Source organism: Idiotropiscis lumnitzeri, chromosome 1 (genome assembly GCF_059441095.1).
Source record: "Idiotropiscis lumnitzeri isolate Australia: NSW breed Sydney's pygmy pipehorse chromosome 1, RoL_Ilum_1.0, whole genome shotgun sequence".
NCBI classification, from domain to species: Eukaryota; Metazoa; Chordata; class Actinopteri; order Syngnathiformes; family Syngnathidae; genus Idiotropiscis; species Idiotropiscis lumnitzeri.
The window spans coordinates 38,937,305-38,956,705 of NC_142391.1; the positions used below are offsets into that span (position 1 = coordinate 38,937,305).

Genomic DNA, 19,401 nt, shown 5'->3' on the forward strand with positions numbered 1-19,401 from the left:
TATCCCGCCTACCGCCCGAAGACAGCTGGGATAGCTTCCAACACCCCCCGTGACCTTGTGAGGAGAAGCAGAACAGATAATGCGTGGATATTATTATTATTATTATTATTATTATTATTATTATTATTATTATTTATTTTTTCTTGCTTTTGCTTCCGAGGGAGGTCAACTACAATTTCCCGTCCATTTGTCGAGTGATCTTGTGTCCCAATGCTATATAGGTCATCGTTCCTCGATTCTGTTCCTCGAGGGCCAATGTCCTGCCTGTTTTCAATCTCTCCTGGCTGCAACACATCTGATTCCGGCCCTCGAGGAAATGGATTGAAGACCCCCGATATAGGTTATTCCTCGTAATTTTGCTGGCGGGGAAGTAGTTGTTTGATTCATTTCAATTTAATTTTCTAATGCACTTCCCGGGGTTGTGGGTGAACTGGCACCTGTCCCAGCTGTATTTTCGCAAGAAACAGGGTAGCCCCTGGATTGGTTATCAGCCAATTGCAGGGCACATAGACAAACAACCATTTGCACTTACATTCACGCTACGGGAAATTTAAAGTCTTAACGTAACATGTTTTTGGAATTTGGGAGGAAGCCAGAGAATGCCCATACAAGCGCGGGACTCAAACCCAGAACCATAGAACTTTAAGCCAACCAGGCAAACCACTAGGAACTGAGTCTTTTATTTTCTCACTTTGTGTTTCATAAGCAGTAATTTAACTTGTAATATATTCCTATAACAATACGCTGAGTCTTTTATTGGCCCATGGGGCTCCTTTGAATGATCACACGCATGTGAGAATCTGAGTAAATCTGTTGCTCTACATTTCCCTGTCTAACTTACATTACATGTGTCACTTTTGGCTTACTTGTACACGATTTAATCTTACTAGTGAACTATTATGCAGCACTAGTTGCTACTTGGGCCAACTAGTACACAATAACTTTAGTGGAGTACATTTTACGCTAAAAATACAGTAAACTGTAAAATTGAGAGTAAAATATTCAGTGTAAAATTTTCTGAGTCAAATTTATGCAGACATTTTTTTTCTAATTTTTTTCCGTTTACTGGGATGAAAAATAGTCTTTTTGAATAAAATGTACACTAGGAAATTTGCTATTTTGGCCATGCGTCACACTCTGGTAGCCTCGTGAACCCTGCTAGTAATACTTTGCATCACTTGTAACGAGTTGTAAGACTATTATATCATACTATGTATATCAACGTTTTGCTAAATGTCACACAGTAATGGGATGTAGTAGTAGAGGCAAAAACATTTCTAGTAAGACAGACACATATCATTGTACTTGTGTGCTGAAGCATCTTACTAGTAAAGAAAAACAGCTTCGCGGTGCATGGACCTTCAAGTGGATAACATGTATATCGAACAATTCAGCTCAAGCGGCTTTCAATCGCCGGACAGTAAGTAATAAATCAAGACGTCCATGGGTGGGAAATGAACAGTGACCAGCAGGGGGCACTTCAGGGCCAAAAAAGGTGCACGAGTTTGCTCCGCGGGGATTTCCGCCGACACAATTCCTGTTGCTACTCAACTGATTCATTCTCGATGACTCGGTCATCGGCTCTGATCCGCGCCAGGCTGCGTCTTGACGCTGGATGCAGATCCGTTCAACTTATCAAGCTCGGATCACACTTTATTCCACTGCCTTTCTTTTCAAGCGCTCAGTCATCGATTCATGTTGTGCCACCTAATTAAGCCAGATTCAACAATTGGCCGCCGGATGTTTAACCATCTTCTCTCCCGAGCCGAGGCGAGGCTCCGGGTTTTACCGCTCCAAGGGCTCTGCGAGGTGGTCTTCACAAGTGGGCAACATCCAGAGCATCATTTGCGGTAACGTAGCAAAGTAAAGTGTCACTTCTTCTGGAGACGCTGTCGTCTCCCTCTGACAGGTGTGCGTCTGCATTCGCAAAAGTGCGCGTTTGCCACCCAGTGCCAAACAAGCGTTGTGGGTACGTGCTCCACTATTTGGCCGGCTTCGTGGAACATGAGGAGCTGGGACGCATGCAACAGAAAGCTGTAACATGAGGAGGAGCCGACACCGCGCAAGTATGGGTATGTGCGCTGTGCTTACAAGCGACTTGTTACATTTTCTTAATATTCATTTTCAATCATCTATTTTATTTGAACTTCACCGCACACTGTCATGTTGATGTCTTTGCACCCCTCGAGGCTTGTAAAAGATGACAGAGGTGGGGGGCTGAGGTTTGTCCCTCGTCAGCCATTTGACAGATTACCTGATGCTTTTTAGCGCCAATCGTTTTCCTCGCTCGAGCAGACGAATTTGTCTGTGCAGTGAGAAAAACACTGAGGATGCAAATAAACGAATCTGCTGCAAACAAATACCCATGACTACTTCAATTTGAATCAAATTAATATTTATTACTTTCTATTCATTTATTTGGACCATTTCACTTTTTGATGTGCAGTTTTTCCTTAATCAAGCTCCTGAGTGTGGGTGTGTGTGCGTGTGTGTGTGTGTGTGTGTGTGTGTGCTTGTAGGACTTCCTGTGCTTTGCAGATGGCTTGTATTCATAGCGGTGGTGCCTGCCTGGCTGCTGGCTGCTCCTAACCCCATGCGTGAGCGTCCCTGCCCGCAGAGCTGCAGATGTGACGGCAAAATAATCTACTGCGAATCCAATGCTTTCCGTGACGTGCCAAACAACGTGTCAGTGGGAACACAGGGCCTCTCGCTACGTTACAACAGCCTGATGAACCTGAGAGCCCACCAGTTTGCGGGCCTCGGTCAACTGGTTTGGCTGTACCTCGATCACAACTACATCGGCTCTGTGGATGGCCAAGCGTTCCATGGTATACGCAGACTGAAGGAACTGATTCTCAGCTCCAATAAGATCACCTTGCTCAAGAACAACACTTTCCATGACGTTCCAAACTTGCGAAATCTTGACCTTTCCTACAATAAACTGCAGGTACTCCAACCAAACCAATTTGTGGGCCTACGGAAGTTACTCAGTTTGCACTTGAGGTCAAACTCTTTAAAAGCTGTCCCAATGCGTGTTTTCCTTGACTGTCGCAATCTGGAATTCCTAGATATTGGCTACAACAGGCTACGGAGCCTTACACGTAACGCCTTCGCCGGTCTCTTTAAGCTCGTCGAGCTGCATTTGGAACATAACCAGTTTTCCAAGATCAACTTTGCTCATTTCCCCCGCCTGACTAATCTGAGGGCGCTCTATTTGCAATGGAACCGCATCAAACTGCTGACACAGGGCCTGTCATGGATGTGGACCTCCCTGCAAAAGCTTGACCTTTCTGGAAACGAGCTCCAAATGTTGGACCCGAGCACATTTCAATGCCTGCCCAACCTCCAGACCCTCAACTTGGACTCCAACAAACTGAACAATGTGTCTCAGCAGACAGTGGACACTTGGATCTCCCTTACCACCATCAGTCTGGCTGGTAATCTTTGGCACTGTAACCCCAACATATGCCCCCTAGTGGACTGGCTCAAGGCTTTCAAGGGAAACAAGGAGTCGACAATGATTTGCACAGGCCCCAAAGAGGCACAAGGAGAGAAAGTCACCGACGTGGTTGAGACTTACAACATTTGCACAGTAACGCCAAGCCCCATTACCTCAACAAGGGCGCCTCTGACTTCTGCATTTCAAACAGAACTGCTTCCCCTTGCCACACGGCCTGAAGTGGTCAAGAAGCCGGCAGAGAACAGGACAGCCTCTGCTACTCCTTCGCAGGCCTCTCCGACCATCCCTTTACCAGACTCTGAGTATGTGTCGTTCCATAAGATCATTGCTGGTACTGTGGCCCTCCTCCTGTCAGTGGCTATTATCCTACTTGTTATCTATGTTTCGTGGAAGCGCTATCCCAGCAGCATCAAGCAGCTTCAGCAACGCTCCACGGTTAAAAAGCGTCAGAAAAAGGCTCGGGAGACTGAGCGCTCCTTTAATTCGCCACTGCAAGAGTATTACGTGGACTACAAGCCTTCACACTCTGAGACAATGGATGTGCTGGTTAATGGGACAGGACCTTACACATACACCATCTCAGGCTCCAGAGAATGCGAGGTATGACCGTTGCCCTCCAAAAATCCATTTCCACTGCGAGGCATGAGAGGTAAATTTTCTACCAATCTGTGGAGACAAACACTATCACCCCATCCCCCTGCCCTTGTCTGTTTTGGGATAAGGAAGTAAAGGTCAGTGCACTGTGATTTGCTTTGCAATGCTTGAAGTTCTTCAGAGCTGTTGTTCTGAATGATGTGGTTTTATCGCTGTAAAGTAATTCCCATTAGTTGCAATCTAAGTGGCAGCTCCACTTCCTGGGCCACACACAAAGTAAATTATACACATACAAGCTTAATCTTTCATTCTCGACATAAAAGAGGCTATTGATGTATCTTGATCCTGTCAGCCAGCGTGTTATTTATTCACAAATGGCTGCTGTCCCCCAATGGAATAATGAAAACGTATGTGATCAAGTCACTGTGCACGTGGTCCTCTGCTATCCTGTGTGTTTGCTACCTTTGTGGCAAACACACCCTTCATGCAAATCCCGATTTGTTTTCTGTCGTGTTGCATATGTAAATAAGTCCAAAGCGGCATCCATTGCAAATCGAATCACATTTTTGGCAGCATAGGTTCTTATTGCATTGCTCATTGGGGGGATTCAGAAAATTCAGTCAGTGCAAACAAGGTTGCACTCAAATGATGATGTGTATCTTGACCAAACCTGATTCCAAGCTGAATTAACTTATAGATACCATCATGTACCCTGCACAAACTTTTCACTCGAAGAGTAGAGCAGATACTAAAACTGGGCTCTTTTATGTGAGTGACTTTAAAACACTGTCTGGCACCGAGAGATTGAGACTGCAAGCCTTGGCGGAAAGCACACTCAATTTGTTCATGCTTAATTGGGCATTTTATTTTGCATGTGTAGCCTTTTTCTACATGTACTACACATCTGTCTTCTTTTGTCCTGCTGCTTATCATCATTGAGTTGAGAGTGATTTAGAGCTACTGTGCCAGGGATGATTGATGTCGCTTGGATCTTGGCTGAGGGTTACCTGGACTTGTCTCCTCCACAAACCTCATCTCCAACATTTTAACGATATATTCAGTAAACAGTGATAGTATATTGTACATTGGAACCTATAAACCATGAAGCAATAAGTGTGAATTTGTTGACGATGTGCGATGTGTTTTAATGTCCAGATCAGATATGCTGGGAAAACTAAAATGCAAGTAACTGGATACTTTCAGATCCAAATAAGGCCTCAATCATCATCATCAAAAAAATAAATAAAATGATTTGGATATCCACAATGAAAGCCTAGACATCAGAAAATCGTACACACAAGGTGCATGTGGCTGCAAAAACAACACACATAATTAAAAAAACTAATAAAACTAACGGTTCATAATAACTACACCTAATAACTCCAAAGTTACACAAGTGTGGACTGCAAACTGAAGCTCAGCAAGCATCAAATGAATGAACTGGACATGTGCTGTGCTTATTTTTTGGATTCTGTTTTTATTTCAGGCCTTCATTCCAAAAGATTGACCACGGTCATGTATGATGTAAAAAAAAAAAAATCATGACTGCCTATCCTGGAAGTGATCTGAAGTTTGTAAACTGGCTCAGATTCAAAGCAGCATGGCACAGGCAGTGTCCCAATACAAAATACTCTGTCCAATGTGACCATGCATGTCATCACTTGTTGACAAAAGTTTATTAACTTCCTCCAAAACTACAAGTCTTAAAAAAGGAGACAAACAAATACCACCAATACATGGTGCCTTTATTAAAGCTTAACAATTGACTTATTTTTCAGTATGATACTTGTATGTGAAAAACAAATTTGAAATACGAACCAATCGGTGGTGTGTTCAATATATGTAGACACAGTGATATCGGGAATAATTCTCACGAAAGTACATTTAATGAAATCAGATACTAAGACATGCAGAGCAAATCCAGCCAGGTTGTTCCGCAGACGTGGCTTCTATATGACAGGTGAGACAAAGGTACACAAGCAGCTGAATTAGCCCTTTGTGAGATATCAGTGGCAAAACATTTCTCAAATTCGAGGGCTGCTTGAGGTAAAATGGCCAGCTTTTCAATCTTGCCGCTTTCATGTGTGACTGTGGCATGGGAGCATTAAATGGCAGACCTAATGGGGCTCCTGCTCACTAGAATAACTAATAGCCCATCAGAGGTAAGGAGCCGCGACTTCCCTCAGCTTTGTTATTCCTTGCCCTCTACAGCTCAAGGGAGCAACCCAAGCTGTTAAAGACGTAATGGGATTTTTTTTTTCCTTCCAGCGCCACTTTTGGCATGCGCCAACTATTGGAAATGCGGCAACACACAGAACAGAAAAGAGACTCTCTTAAACTCGTCAGGTTTTGTGTTTGAATTACACGTTCAAACCTTCTGATCCAAATGAGGTACCTGTTTATTGGCCACTGTCACTTGCATCAGAACACGGTGTTGTATGACAGCATGCGAAGCATTTCAAGGGCTGCCACAAGGCCGTGGAGATTGCTTTTCACAGGAACTGAGTATCAAGAAGGATGAAAGTCAGTCATTTTCTTTTCTTTTGTTCCCCTCCATATAACGAACGCAGTGTTTGAAGAGAAAATTATGTATGAAGAGAAAATTATATATATATATATATATGTATATATATATATATATATATGTATATATATATATATATATATATATATATATATATATATATATATATGTATATATATATGTATATATGTATATATGTATATATATATATATATGTATATATATATATATATATATATATATATATATATATACATATATATATATATAGCTTGGTACATTTCCCCCCTGGCCAGACCAGCATTCTCATTTAAGCGTTGCTATGGATTCCCACCAGCAGTTGGCCCGCACACTGAAAGCTCAACTTGAACAAAGTTGCTGATCAACACTTTGAACTGCAGAGATCCACAGTCTTGCTGTGGCACATCCACTCCCGTGCTCACACAACAGCCGCAGTCTAGTTGATGTCCACCCACAGATCAACCCCTGCGAAGGTAGCACAGATAATATTATCGAGAAAAATGCCTTTGTCTCAGCCAGCGAGGTGTTTGTAGACCTGGGAAGAATTTGCAAGCATTAACCAAGTGAGCATATTCTGCTCAACAATAATTAACTCATTCACTACAAGCCCAGGTAAAATGAATTCACTTTTTGACTTCTATACCCGTCAATGGCAGTGAATGAGTGAACAGAAGTATTGTCACTGCTGTGAACAACACTATCGAGAAGCCTCGCTATTAAAATAAAAGGGACTGAATATGGGAGGAGTTGGTCTCACCTCTTTCCAGCCAGAACCGATTCTACAGTTCTTTCAATAGGAAACCTTTGGGGGATTTAGGATAGACTCGGTCTTATTTGAACCTGCACATGCGTAGGTTTTCTAGCAGATTTTGTGGTCATTGTCAGAGGTGGTTAGTGGCAGGAGGTGGGTAGAGTAGCCAAAATATTTACTCAAATAAGACTACTCAAGTTCTGAGAAACTGGTGAGTAACTTTGGATGTTTATTCTTTTTTTTATCAGAGCAAAAAGGACATATTATATATTTATGTTCGGCCATGCATTCAATTCAGTCATTGTCCAAGAATGACTCTGGAACTAAAACAATAAATACAATCTTCATAAATATAAAATAATAATGAAAAAAAACAATGGAATTTGGTATTTTTGCATCCTTCATAGGTGGTACATCAAAGACGTGGACCTTTCTGTGGGATTCTATTAAGTCAATGTACTCCTTCAGTTTGTAGAAGTGGATGGTCTGTTCAGAGAAACAAATATCAATGAGCCTACAGGGTATTTATTAATCAAGATATCGCCATCACAACACCAGAATAGTGGAATATTCTGTGTCCTTGACATTTAAAACAACCACAGCAATACATGCATAGTGTGTAATATTTGCTTTATTCACCAAAATAACAGAAAGCAGAAACTTCCTGCAGACCAGTTTATTGATAAAGTTTAGGTTTTTCGAAACTACTTTGTGATACAGAAGTTACACTGCAACCATAGTTTGTGCGTTTGTCTGTCTACAGGTCCGTGTGGGAGAGTACCCCAAAAGATACATTTAACAGTTTGGCAAATAAACAAGCTACTATTTTTGTAGCCACAATCTCAGAACAAAAATTTCCAAACTTATTCATTTACATTAAGCATTGTTGAAATGACGTGCGATTAGCAGAAGTAAACAATCAGTCGTTCATTCAGACTGTGGGGTTTTCATGATACATTTTACAAGGGATTTATTGACTGAAAAAGAGATTGTCGATTTTCATCCAAAAAGTTACGTTCAACTTCTCAGATGAAACCAGTAGGCTCAAGGATTGCTTATGTAAAGCAGAAACAAACCTCAGGTTTGTACGCTCATATTTAAATTTTTCCACTGCAATAATACTCATCAGACATTTTCAGCATTTTCCATTATGGCACAATTGACGTAGGCATAACTAGTAAGATCTCGTATCTGAATAAAAATAGATCACGCTACTGTAAAAATCAACTTTGCCCATAGAATATGAAGTTGTGATCTTTATGTGCATATCAGAGCAGCATACAATGCTGTATTAACCTGCTTGATTACTTTTTAAATTTTAGTCTTAAATTATTTCATTTTATTCTTTGCCATTGAAAACATGTTCAGGTCAACGATTTGGTTGTTATGATGAAGAGCAACGCGGTTGTGAAGAAAATCTTGACAGACTCAATGTCAGGATTGCGCAAGAATCGAACTTTAGTATAACCGCAGCTGTCCAAAAAACTGCAGTTGTTTTCTGAGCAAAAGAAATGAGCCAAGGTGAGTTAGTATCAAGGGCATAAAAATTACAGCTCATTCTTCACAACAAATATACTTGTTCCTTTTTTTAGGCAAAAAATAGCACTTTGTGAAGCATCATTTCATGCATTCTGCTGAGTTGTAATTGATCATAAGAGTAAGCTGATCAAACGGTAAAGTTTGTGTCGACTACTGAAGTGATACATTATTGTGGTTATCTGTGAGGTCCCATTATATTGAATAGTTACACTTGCGTATTAAGATGCTACTTTGTACGTTATGTCGTAAAAACAAACAAAAGAGAAATTCTTGACATGCTTTTACAACTGAATTTTGAAGTCAAAGTTATACGTTGCCTCAGCCATATTCTCATTGTAGTTTATTGTGCTTTGTTCACATTTAAATGGGAAAGTAGTACCAAAACAATCTAACTAAAACAAGAGTTCCTAAGATAATTACTCAAAACAGCATGTTTAATTGGGATATACAAAAATAAGCAGATGCGTAAGGGTGTGATATCGGCCCAAAAAATAAAAACTTCATAAATTGACAATATTCTACAGAACATATTGCAATATTGCACTCTTGCTTCAGAATTGTGTAAAACGGCATAGCCTCCAGCATCCCCTGTGACTCTGTACAGGATAAGCAGTATAAAAAAATGACATAACCTTCTTCTACAATCTTCTATAAAACATTATACAATGATATATATACATGTTCAAATTATGTCTAATATATATATATATATTTGTGAATATTTCATTCACTTAAATTTCTCCCATTATTCCATGACAGATATCGTCAGACTTTGGTCTGCAGTAAGTGCTGGTCCACCTGTGACAACTACCAATGAAAAAAGGTGCTGACTACAGCATTCAGAATACAGAAAACTTTTTTTTTTACTTTACTATAGTGTAATTTGTGCCACATGTATCACCTTGGAATGCCGGTGTGTAATTTGTCCTTAACAAAGACAGTAAGAGATACTCATCATCTAGCGCTGTTATTGCATATTCAATTATAGTGACAACAATCTTTTGAGAGGCAGTTTCCGAAATTGTCCTACATTTACTATACATGTGGTCACTAATGTAGCTGCGATGCTACTTGATAAATGTTTCAGAAGCCCCAAATCTCTGATTTTGATCCTTTCATGGGATGTTAAGAAGGCTGGAATACAAAATGGGATGCATTCTATTGGAGAACCTTTATCACAATATACTTAAGGCTATAACCATAAAGAAAATACAAACACCAGGTAGCACCCTGAGGAGTGCAACTAAATCCTCTTTCTAGGCACATCGTGCTTCACGGCCGATGGCCTGAAGATTCTGAAAACCTGTGGCCTGAAATGTATTCGACTTTATGTTTACTCTACAGTGAAAAAGAATAGCTACAAGTAGGCCCTCCACCGTCATCTGTGTCTTCCTAAAATGTCGACGTCGCAGACTACGAGAACTCTGCTTTGAATTTGAGAAAAAATCATGATGGTTTTCTATCCGCCTGGTGACCCCATTGTGTTATTTAAAAAAAAAGTTAATTTAAGACAAAGATGAGACATCATTTGTCTTAATTGAAGTTGTTTAAAAAAAAAAAACATTACCACCTTAACATATCTTGTTCAAACACAAACTTTATTTCACATTAATGACATCACAATGTTTCTAGTGATCAAGTACAGTTCACAATTTAACACTGCATATAGTGAGGATGTAGAATTTGACCTTTGTCGGCAGTTGGCAACACATACTATCTACAAAGAGTAATTGTCAGCATCGCCGTACGGCGAGGAGGAGGTGGAGTCGTGATCGCCGTACGGCGAGGAGGAGGAGGACCCAAAATGCGAGGAAGCAGGAAAAGGTGTAACTTAAGGGAATTTATTAAGGAACCAAAATAATGACAAACAACGTGGCAGGGTGCAAAATAAAGACGAACTAAACGTGACTAAACAGAAAAAAAAAACGAGGAACAAAGACAGTGACAAAAACTAGGGACAAGAGCGGGAGCAAGAGCGGGAGCAGGAGCGAGAGCGAGAGCATGAGCGTGAACGAGATCAGGGAGCGGTCGTGACAGTCCAAACGGAGCAGCGGGAGCGAAAACGAGATCAGGGGGCGGCCGTGACAGTCCTGGTATGGAGTAGCAGTGACCCGACCCTGTGTTGTAGGCGTGGGAATCTTAAATAGTCCAGTAATTAGGCGGCAGATGGGGATCAGATGTGTGATGGTTCACGTGAAACAGGTGCGTGGCTGGTGAGGACGAATGCTGAGGGGGAACGACCCGTGATCAAGGCCGGTCTGGCGGATGTCCGGGAGGCCAGACCAGCAAGTCCCGTCGGGGCCATTCGGGCGGACGTCCGGGAGGCAGAACCAAGGCCCGCGAACTAGACCGGTCTGGCGGATGTCCGGGAGGCCAGACCAGCAAGTCCACCCGTGGCCATTCGGGCGGATGTCCGGGCGCACCCGAGACAGGAACGTCGAACGGCGGCTGGTCGTCGAACCCCGCCGAGACAGGAACGTGGAGCGGCGGCTGGTCGTCGAACCCCGCCGAGACAGGAACGTGGAGCGGCGGCTGGTCGTCGAAACCCGCCGAGACAGGAACGTGGAGCGGCGGCTGGTCGTCGAACCCCGCCGAGACAGGAACGTGGAGCGGCGGCTGGTCGTCGAGTCCCGCCGAGACAGGAACGTGGAGCGGCGGCTGGTCGTCGAGTCCCGCCGAGACAGGAACGTGGAGCGGCGGCTGGTCGTCGAGTCCCGCCGAGACAGGAACGTGGAGCGGCGGCTGGTCGTCGAGTCCCGCCGAGACAGGAACGTGGAGCGGCGGCTGGTCGTCGAGTCCCGCCGAGACAGGAACGTGGAGCGGCGGCTGGTCGTCGAGTCCCGCCGAGACAGGAACGTGGAGCGGCGGCTGGTCGTCGAGTCCCGCCGAGACAGGAACGTGGAGCGGCGGCTGGTCGTCGAGTCCCGCCGAGACAGGAACGTGGAGCGGCGGCTGGTCGTCGAGTCCCGCCGAGACAGGAACGTGGAGCGGCGGCTGGTCGTCGAGTCCCGCCGAGACAGGAACGTGGAGCGGCGGCGTGTCGTCGTCCACCGCCGGTGCAGGAACCGGGAGCGGCGGCGCTTCGTCGGGCGCCGCTGGGGCAGAGACCGGAAGCGGCGGCGTGTCGTCGTCCACCGCCGAGGCCGGAACTTGGGACGGACGCAGGGCGTGCGCCGTCGGGTCATGGACTTTAGGCGGACACAGGGCGTGCTCCGCCGGAACGGGGACTTGGGACGGACGCAGGACGTGCCCCGCCTGAACATGGACTTGAGGCGGGCGCAGGACGTGCTCCGCCGGGACATGAGCTTCAGACGGACGCAGGACGTGCTCCGCCGGGACGTGAGCTTGAGACGGACGCAGGACGTGCTCCGCCGGGACGTGAGCTTGAGGCGGACGCAGGACGTGCTCCGCCTGAACATGGACTTGAGGCGAGCGCAGGACGTGCTCCGCCGGAAGGGGGACTTGGGACGGACGCAGGACGTGCCCCGCCTGAACGTGGACATGAGGCGGGCGCAGGGCATGCTCCGCCGGGACATGAGCTTGAGGCGGACGCAGGACGTGCTCCGCCGGGACGTGAACTTGGGACGGACGCGGGGAGTGCGCCGCCTGAACGTGGACTTGAGGCGGGCGCAGGACATGCTCCGCCGGGACATGAGCTTGAGGCGGACGCAGGACGTGCTCCGCCGGGACAGGAGCTTGAGGCGGGCGCAGGACGTGCTCCGCCGGAACGGGGACTTGGGACGGACGCAGGATGTGCCCCGCCTGAACATGGACTTGAGGCGGGCGCAGGACGTGCTCCGCCGGAACGGGGACTTGGGACGGACGCAGGACGTGCCCCGCCTGAACATGGACTTGAGGCGGGCGCAGGACGTGCTCCGCCGGGACATGAGTTTGAGGCGGACGCAGGACGTGCTCCGCCGGGACAGGAGCTTGGGGCGGACGCAGGTCGTACTCCGCCGGGACGTGAACTTGGGGCGGACGCGGGACGTGCGGCGCCGGAACAGGGACTTGAAGCGCCGGAACGGGGCTCAGCAGCTGGCGATGAGCCGGAACGGGACTCAGCAGCTGGCGGGGAGCCGGGACGGGACTCAGCAGCTGGCGGGGAGCCGGGACGGGGCTCAGCAGCTGGCGGGGAGCCGGGACGGGGCTCAGTAGCTGGCGGGGAGCCGGGACGGGGCTCAGCAGCTGGCGGGGAGCCGGGACGGGGCTCAGCAGCTGGCGGGGAGCCGGGACGGGAGGCTGCAGCTCGCGAGGGACCAGCTCCGGAGGCTGCAGCTGACGTGGAGGCGGGATGGTCTGTGCAGCTGACGCGGAAGCGAAACGGGGCTCAGCCGCTGACGGGGAGCCGGATCGGGGCTCAGCAGCCGGCGGGATGCCTGCACGGGGCTCAGCAGCTGGCGAGGCACCGGAACTGGAGACGACATGGATTGCAGCCGCTGACGTGGAGGCGGCTGCGGGCCGAGTGCAGCCGAGACGGGGGGCCTGACCCCTATCAGCCTGCCACAATAGGGAGTCAGGAGAACGGGAGACATGAGGGACCGTGACTACTGGTGCTGGTGAACGTGAGCTATGAAACGCAAGGGGAACGTGACTAGGTGCGGAAACAGACGGTGGACGTGGTGAACGACGTGGCCATGATCTACGTGACTTGGGACGAGGTGGATGACGCGAGGTAACGTGGGAGGTGGTCTCAAAGCGGTCAAAAGAAAAAGGTGGCGGAAATTGTTCGGAGGGAGGAAAGTGACGGGTCCTAACTGCATCTGTGTCGTGCTGAGCATACAACAGGTCATAAATGTATTCGAAATCATCCTCATGATCTGAGTCTACAAAAATGTGAGGGGGTGTAATAGCATTGTGCTCAAAATCTTCTTCGTAATCAGAGTCTATAATCCGGTGAAGGGGTATGACAGGTGGGTAATCCTTAACACTATCATGAAACGCAGGGGAGGAAACAGACGGGGAACGAAAAATTGCACCAACGTGATGGACGCGGGATTGGACGGCAGGCTGATGAGGGCGATTGTCCGATCGGCGACGACGATGATGATGTCGCCGAGAGCTTCCCGCTGGGTCCGTAGTTGGTCGGGTCATTCTGTCAGGATCGCCGTACGGCGAGGAGGAGGTGGAGTCGTGATCGCCGTACGGCGAGGAGGGGGAGGACCCAAAATGCGAGGAAGCAGGAAAAGGTGTAACTTAAGGGAATTTATTAAGGGACCAAAATAATGACAAACAACGTGGCAGGGTGCAAAATAAAGATGAACTATACGTGACTAAACAGAACAAAAAACCGAGGAACAAAGACAGTGACAAAAACTAGGGACAAGAGCGGGAGCGAGAACATGAGCGTGAACGAGATCAGGGAGCGGTCATGACAGTCCAAACGGAGCAGCGGGAGCGAAAACGAGATCAGGGGGCGGCCGTGACAGTCCTGGTATGGAGTAGCAGTGACCCGACCCTGTGTTGTCGGCGTGGGAAGCTTAAATAGTCCAGTAATTAGGCGGCAGATGGGGATCAGATGTGTGATGGTTCACGTGAAACAGGTGCGTGGCTGGTGAAGGCGAATGCTGAGGGGGAACGCCCCCACTCAGCTGGCAAAACAATAACACAAAAACATGAAAACGTAAAAATAACAACAACAAAAACCCTGCCATGACTGACACGGATCATGACAGTAATGCATACTTATGAATACTTATCGTTATGATTTCCCTGACCTCCACTTAAGAACAACTGAAGTGGACTTCTTTCATTTTATTGCCGACCCCATGTTAAGTATACCAAACTGATGCATGTCTGACTTTACTGCAAATATTCACACAAAAACAAATTTACTTCACCAATAATATAGGGCCGAGTGCAGTGAAATCTCAAGGCTGTGACAAAAAAATAAATAAATAAAGAGTGAGACAGTCAGAACAAGCCTCAACATGCTTTCTGTTGTTTTCTTTTTTCATTGTTTTAGCAAGTTCTGAATTTTTTGGGACTTTGAGCGGTCTGAGATCCCAGTTCTGAAGTGAACGTGTAATGCAATAATAGCAGCCATTACTTGAATTAACCCCCAACCCTCCCCAAAAAAATAAGGATTGCAGACTAATGTGCCCACGGCTATGTTTTGTCTCCTTCATTCATAGTTTCCAAGTGTGGGTTTTGCTTTCAGAACAATGGATAGTTCCATTTGTCAAATGTAGCCATTTACCAGTCACTCATTTCATTCTCGCACAATGTCAGCCTATGCAAATGAAACTTCCTATTTGACATTGCAATTTTGCAGACATCTCAAGCGTGACTTTATGTGTGCGAGCGTGTGTGTGCGCGTGCATGATTTTATGTGACCTCATAATGAGCAAGGAACAAACTGTAATATAATTCTAATACTTTATTTTATCCCTGGCCCAAAGCTTGGGTATTTCAGAGACCCTCCATAAAACTTGAGCATAACTTTGGCAACCTGCGTCTTTTTTCTGGGTATATAAAACATTACTGTCTCCTACGGATATAAGTGTTTGCCCGGAATGCTTTGTGCAGCTGTGTGCACATTATATTGGCCGAGTATTTGTTTGTCGTTTGTTCTTTGGGCACTAGAAGCAAGCTGTAGATGATTTAGAATGTCAGGAATAAGAAACAAAGATCAGCCTTCACAATATTCTGCGGTGACTCACCAAGACAGCAGCTTGTCTTTCGTCTCTGAAAAAATGCAGGCAATGGAGGCAGACATTCTCATGACTTGGGAATTTTTTGTTGATTTTGCTAAGCTTGGAAAACCTTCATAAGAAGACTGCCTGGAAAAAAGGAAATGTGTATTTTTGGATTGCCTTCCACTGGCTTCTTTCTTGTCATGCAGAAAATCATGTGAAAATTAGTCTGATCGTATCTGTCTCCCAACAGGAATTAACCTCGCTGGTTGTTTTTTTTTTTTGTATCGTGTTGCTAGACGGGTCGTAAAACTAGCTAACTAGAAAACAGTCACTGTGATTTTGTAAACAAGCTCCTTTCTGTTTGCAGCAAATGCATGTTTTAAACTACACAAAAACAAAAGTCTATTAATTAACACTAAAAAAAAAAATAATCCGGCGCAACAAGCACATGTTAGTTGATCAAATCGATTAATCAACAATCCTCACATTGAAGAGAAAGGAACCTTGAAATTAATGTGTAGTAAGAATTAAAGCACGCGACATTGTTAGGCAGGTACACTGGCGCTTCTCGACAGTTTTACCTGGGGTGGCAGGAGGTTCATTTGGAAGGGGACAATGATAAACACACCCCCACGCACACACACACACATTAAAATGCAAAAGCACGCACACACACACTTATACTAACACACAAATATTTGAAATGTAGGTTTTGTTTTCTGCAAACCCTGGCAAGTTTATGCATGTCACGTAAATTACGCTTAATGTCGTTCATTAATAATAATAATAATATCAATAATCTGTGTAGGCTATGCAATGGCAATACTCACCTATGGCTGCCACAAACGATTATTTTGCCAATCAGCAATAGCTTGGAGTGGGTACCAAAGACACTCCTTTTTATTGTTCTAGAGTGATTTTGGTTGGCAGTACCGAGCACCGTGAAATTATGCGGTGCCATGTTTCAATTCCGATGAGCGTCTATTTAAGTTGTGACAGTGCGGGAGCAGAAGAATTAGCATTTTTCCATGATGCACTTGAGCACAGCATTATACGAGTATAAATGACGTCACCCATTCACGCAGGATTTTATACACAGTAAAAATAAATTTACAGGTTTGGAAGCGAGCAAGATTTGCATACAGCTAAGTCAGACGAACACTATTTATGAAGTATATTGTAGCGATGGTGAAGCCTTGCAGGCATTGCTTGAGTGTGGTATGTGGAATTTTGGGTGCTGGTGCCCGCCGGTGGTTCATGAAACAAAGCAGAAAGATAAGCGCCGGCAGCGTCTTTACGTATATAGACATAAAATTATTATTATGATCATCATATGCATAACAGGGTTGCTCGAGGTGGAGTGAGACATTCAATCAAGGCTAACTATGTTATAAAAATATGGAAAATAGAAGAGACATACCTTTGCTCCATGCATTCATTGCTTCTTCTTCTAACATGCAACCAAGGTTATGGTAACAGGGATGCGTGTATGTGGTGGGGTACACGCTCCGTCAATAATAATTATTACTTGAAGTGTTACATTTATTAAAACAAACACTATGACAAGAGACAGCACTGAAAAGAAAAATACATTTCATTTTAGATTTGGTCATTAGGGTGGTGGGACGAGAAAAAAATTGCTTTTTAGGTAGCTCTTATTTAGTATTTTTAAAACTATTTTTGAGCATTATTTTTATTTTATTTTTTTTAGATTTATTCTCATGACAAATAATTTTACACAGAAACTGCACGTATTTTGTAGTTGGGTTATTTGAAATTTGATGGGCGGGATGGAAAATGTTTTCCAATTCTGGAATGACCCATGTCTTGTTCCACTGGGTCAGTTGCTCAAGGTAAGAAACATATAAAACTACAAAAATGTGTTTCTTTCCTCAGTGCAGATTTGAATAAATTTGCATAAGAACGACTGTAGCTTACAGCTTATTGTGGCAGCAGGTCCAATGTTATGAAAGCCACATTTAGCCTGTTTATCTTCCCGCTTCTGACTCATGTTCAAATCAACTCATCCGCCAAATCAACACTTTCTACCACAAGAAATATCCTCAATACACGTGCAAAGGATGGACTGATGAGCCTTTGATTAAAAATGTTGCAGAGGGGAGTCATTAGCAGTAATCAGACATTTCCACCTCCCATACATTGCTGTGTGAACAGAGTTCTCCCCCAAAGCAAACCTACTCTTGAGATGTGTATGATTCAGACTAATGTCAGACATTTCTTTTGGAGGTGTGATGTCTGTTTTTCTGAGGAGGTGGAATATGTTTAGCAAAGCGAGAGTCTGCAACCTACAGTAAAAGTACAGTGCCTAGTTAAAATGAATGTGGGATTCTTTGGTAAGCACAAGCGTCACTCATGCAGCTCATGCGCTCAACTAGTATTCTTATAATGATGTTAGAACTAATAAGACGGTGATAAACGCTACATCTGTCTCTAGTAATAAAATACGCAAGGTTACTCCATGCTTCAGCTCATAAAACTGTTGTCTTTTGCTCCGGGTTAGATGTGCTTGTTTACACCAGTCGTACAAAGCGATGCCGTTGGTGTCTCTGACCGATCATTACTCACTCGAGCAAGTGATTGTCGCAGGTGGATCACCGAGGACGCGTTTTGTTGCAAAGAAAAAAAAGGAATCAAAGTCATTGCTTTGTTAACCTCCAAACCTCCGTTTGAAATTGAGGTCAGCGCTGATTGACAACATCATTAACTCCGCCAAGCAATTGATATTAGACGATTACCTAGTCCTTCACTTAAAGCCAAGATCAAATTAAGCTGTCCGTTCTAAACAAATCATTTGAGCAAAGTTTTCAAGGCCACATTGCAAAGGCAGGGGCGATCAGCTGACACCAATTTTCTGATAATGAAAATCTGACACTCCAGGCAGTGAAACGAGAGGATTTCAATAATCAGCTGAATGATGTTGAAAGAAAAGCATTCCTCAAATTAAACATCAAGAGGCTTGGGTTGTAATTTGCCCACGGAACAACAACAATGTTTGCTGATCTCCTCTTATCTGCAGCAAACACCGCAATCATCCACAATTTAGGAAAAACAAAGCACATCCGATTTACATTGCAAAGCGAATGATTTGCTTTGATTCAGGTTAAAAAAGAAACCTAATACAGTGCAACAGGAAAGCAAGTGATTCACCGCCAGAGATACTGCATCAATACTTCTAGACCTTTACCAAATTTCAAATTTCCAGAAGTGACTGCCCGGCTATCTAAGAGAAAGAGGAGAATACTATACATTATCAGTGGTATACAGTTCTCAACTTAAATAAGTACATTCCCATTGAAAAGTAAGCCTATTAGCCCTTGGTGTGGAATCATTTTTGCAAGATGGCGACAAATGGCATGAAATTTGTTCCTCAATTTGTGGGGGGGGACACGCTAACATGCAAATGGAGCCGATCAAGATAAGCAAACTCAGGGGTAAATTCAACTCGCACTACTGCTTAGTCTCTGGAGCTGGGTGCCGGAGACAATGCCTTGCTCAAGGGCACCTTGACATTAGCCCGGGAGCAGTCTTGCAATCAATTTCCAACAGATGATGTACAGTACAACCACAATACAATTACTGATAAATGAAAACCTCTCTATTGGGTCTTGAGTGTCTTGCAACGGCTAAAAATGAGATATTATATTTTTTACTACTTTAGTCAGGACAAAAAAACGTTTTTTTACATGTATCACCCATAGAAGAGATGGAGCAAAAACATGTTATGCAAAGAGTAGATAATAATCCTTCGTATTAAGAGCAGTATTATCATACTGAGAGATGCTTCTAATATTTGGACTGTGAGTAATTGAATTATTAGAAATTCATTTTTATAGCTAGACACGGCTACATAAAGCTT

The 19,401-nt window shown here is 44.6% G+C and overlaps 1 protein-coding gene across 7 annotated transcripts in view; it reads left to right on the top strand.

The window, feature by feature from the left end:
- Positions 1-1,559: 1,559 nt before the first annotated feature.
- Positions 1,560-19,401, top strand: part of LOC148344583 (leucine-rich repeat transmembrane neuronal protein 4-like) — a 108,813-nt gene continuing 90,971 nt past the window's right edge. For 3 of the 7 annotated variants that reach the window (XR_015844208.1, XM_088300098.1, XM_088300106.1), the window contains exons 1-2: positions 1,560-2,072; positions 2,520-4,109. Coding sequence is in view for 6 of the 7 variants with exons in the window: in XM_088300098.1 (XP_088156224.1) it covers positions 2,042-2,072; positions 2,520-4,066 (1,578 nt within the window). In the remaining variant the exon portion in view is untranslated. The remainder of the gene's footprint in view (positions 2,073-2,519; positions 4,110-19,401) is intronic. The other 4 variants (XM_088300062.1, XM_088300089.1, XM_088300071.1 and 1 more) reach the window with 3 other exon arrangements.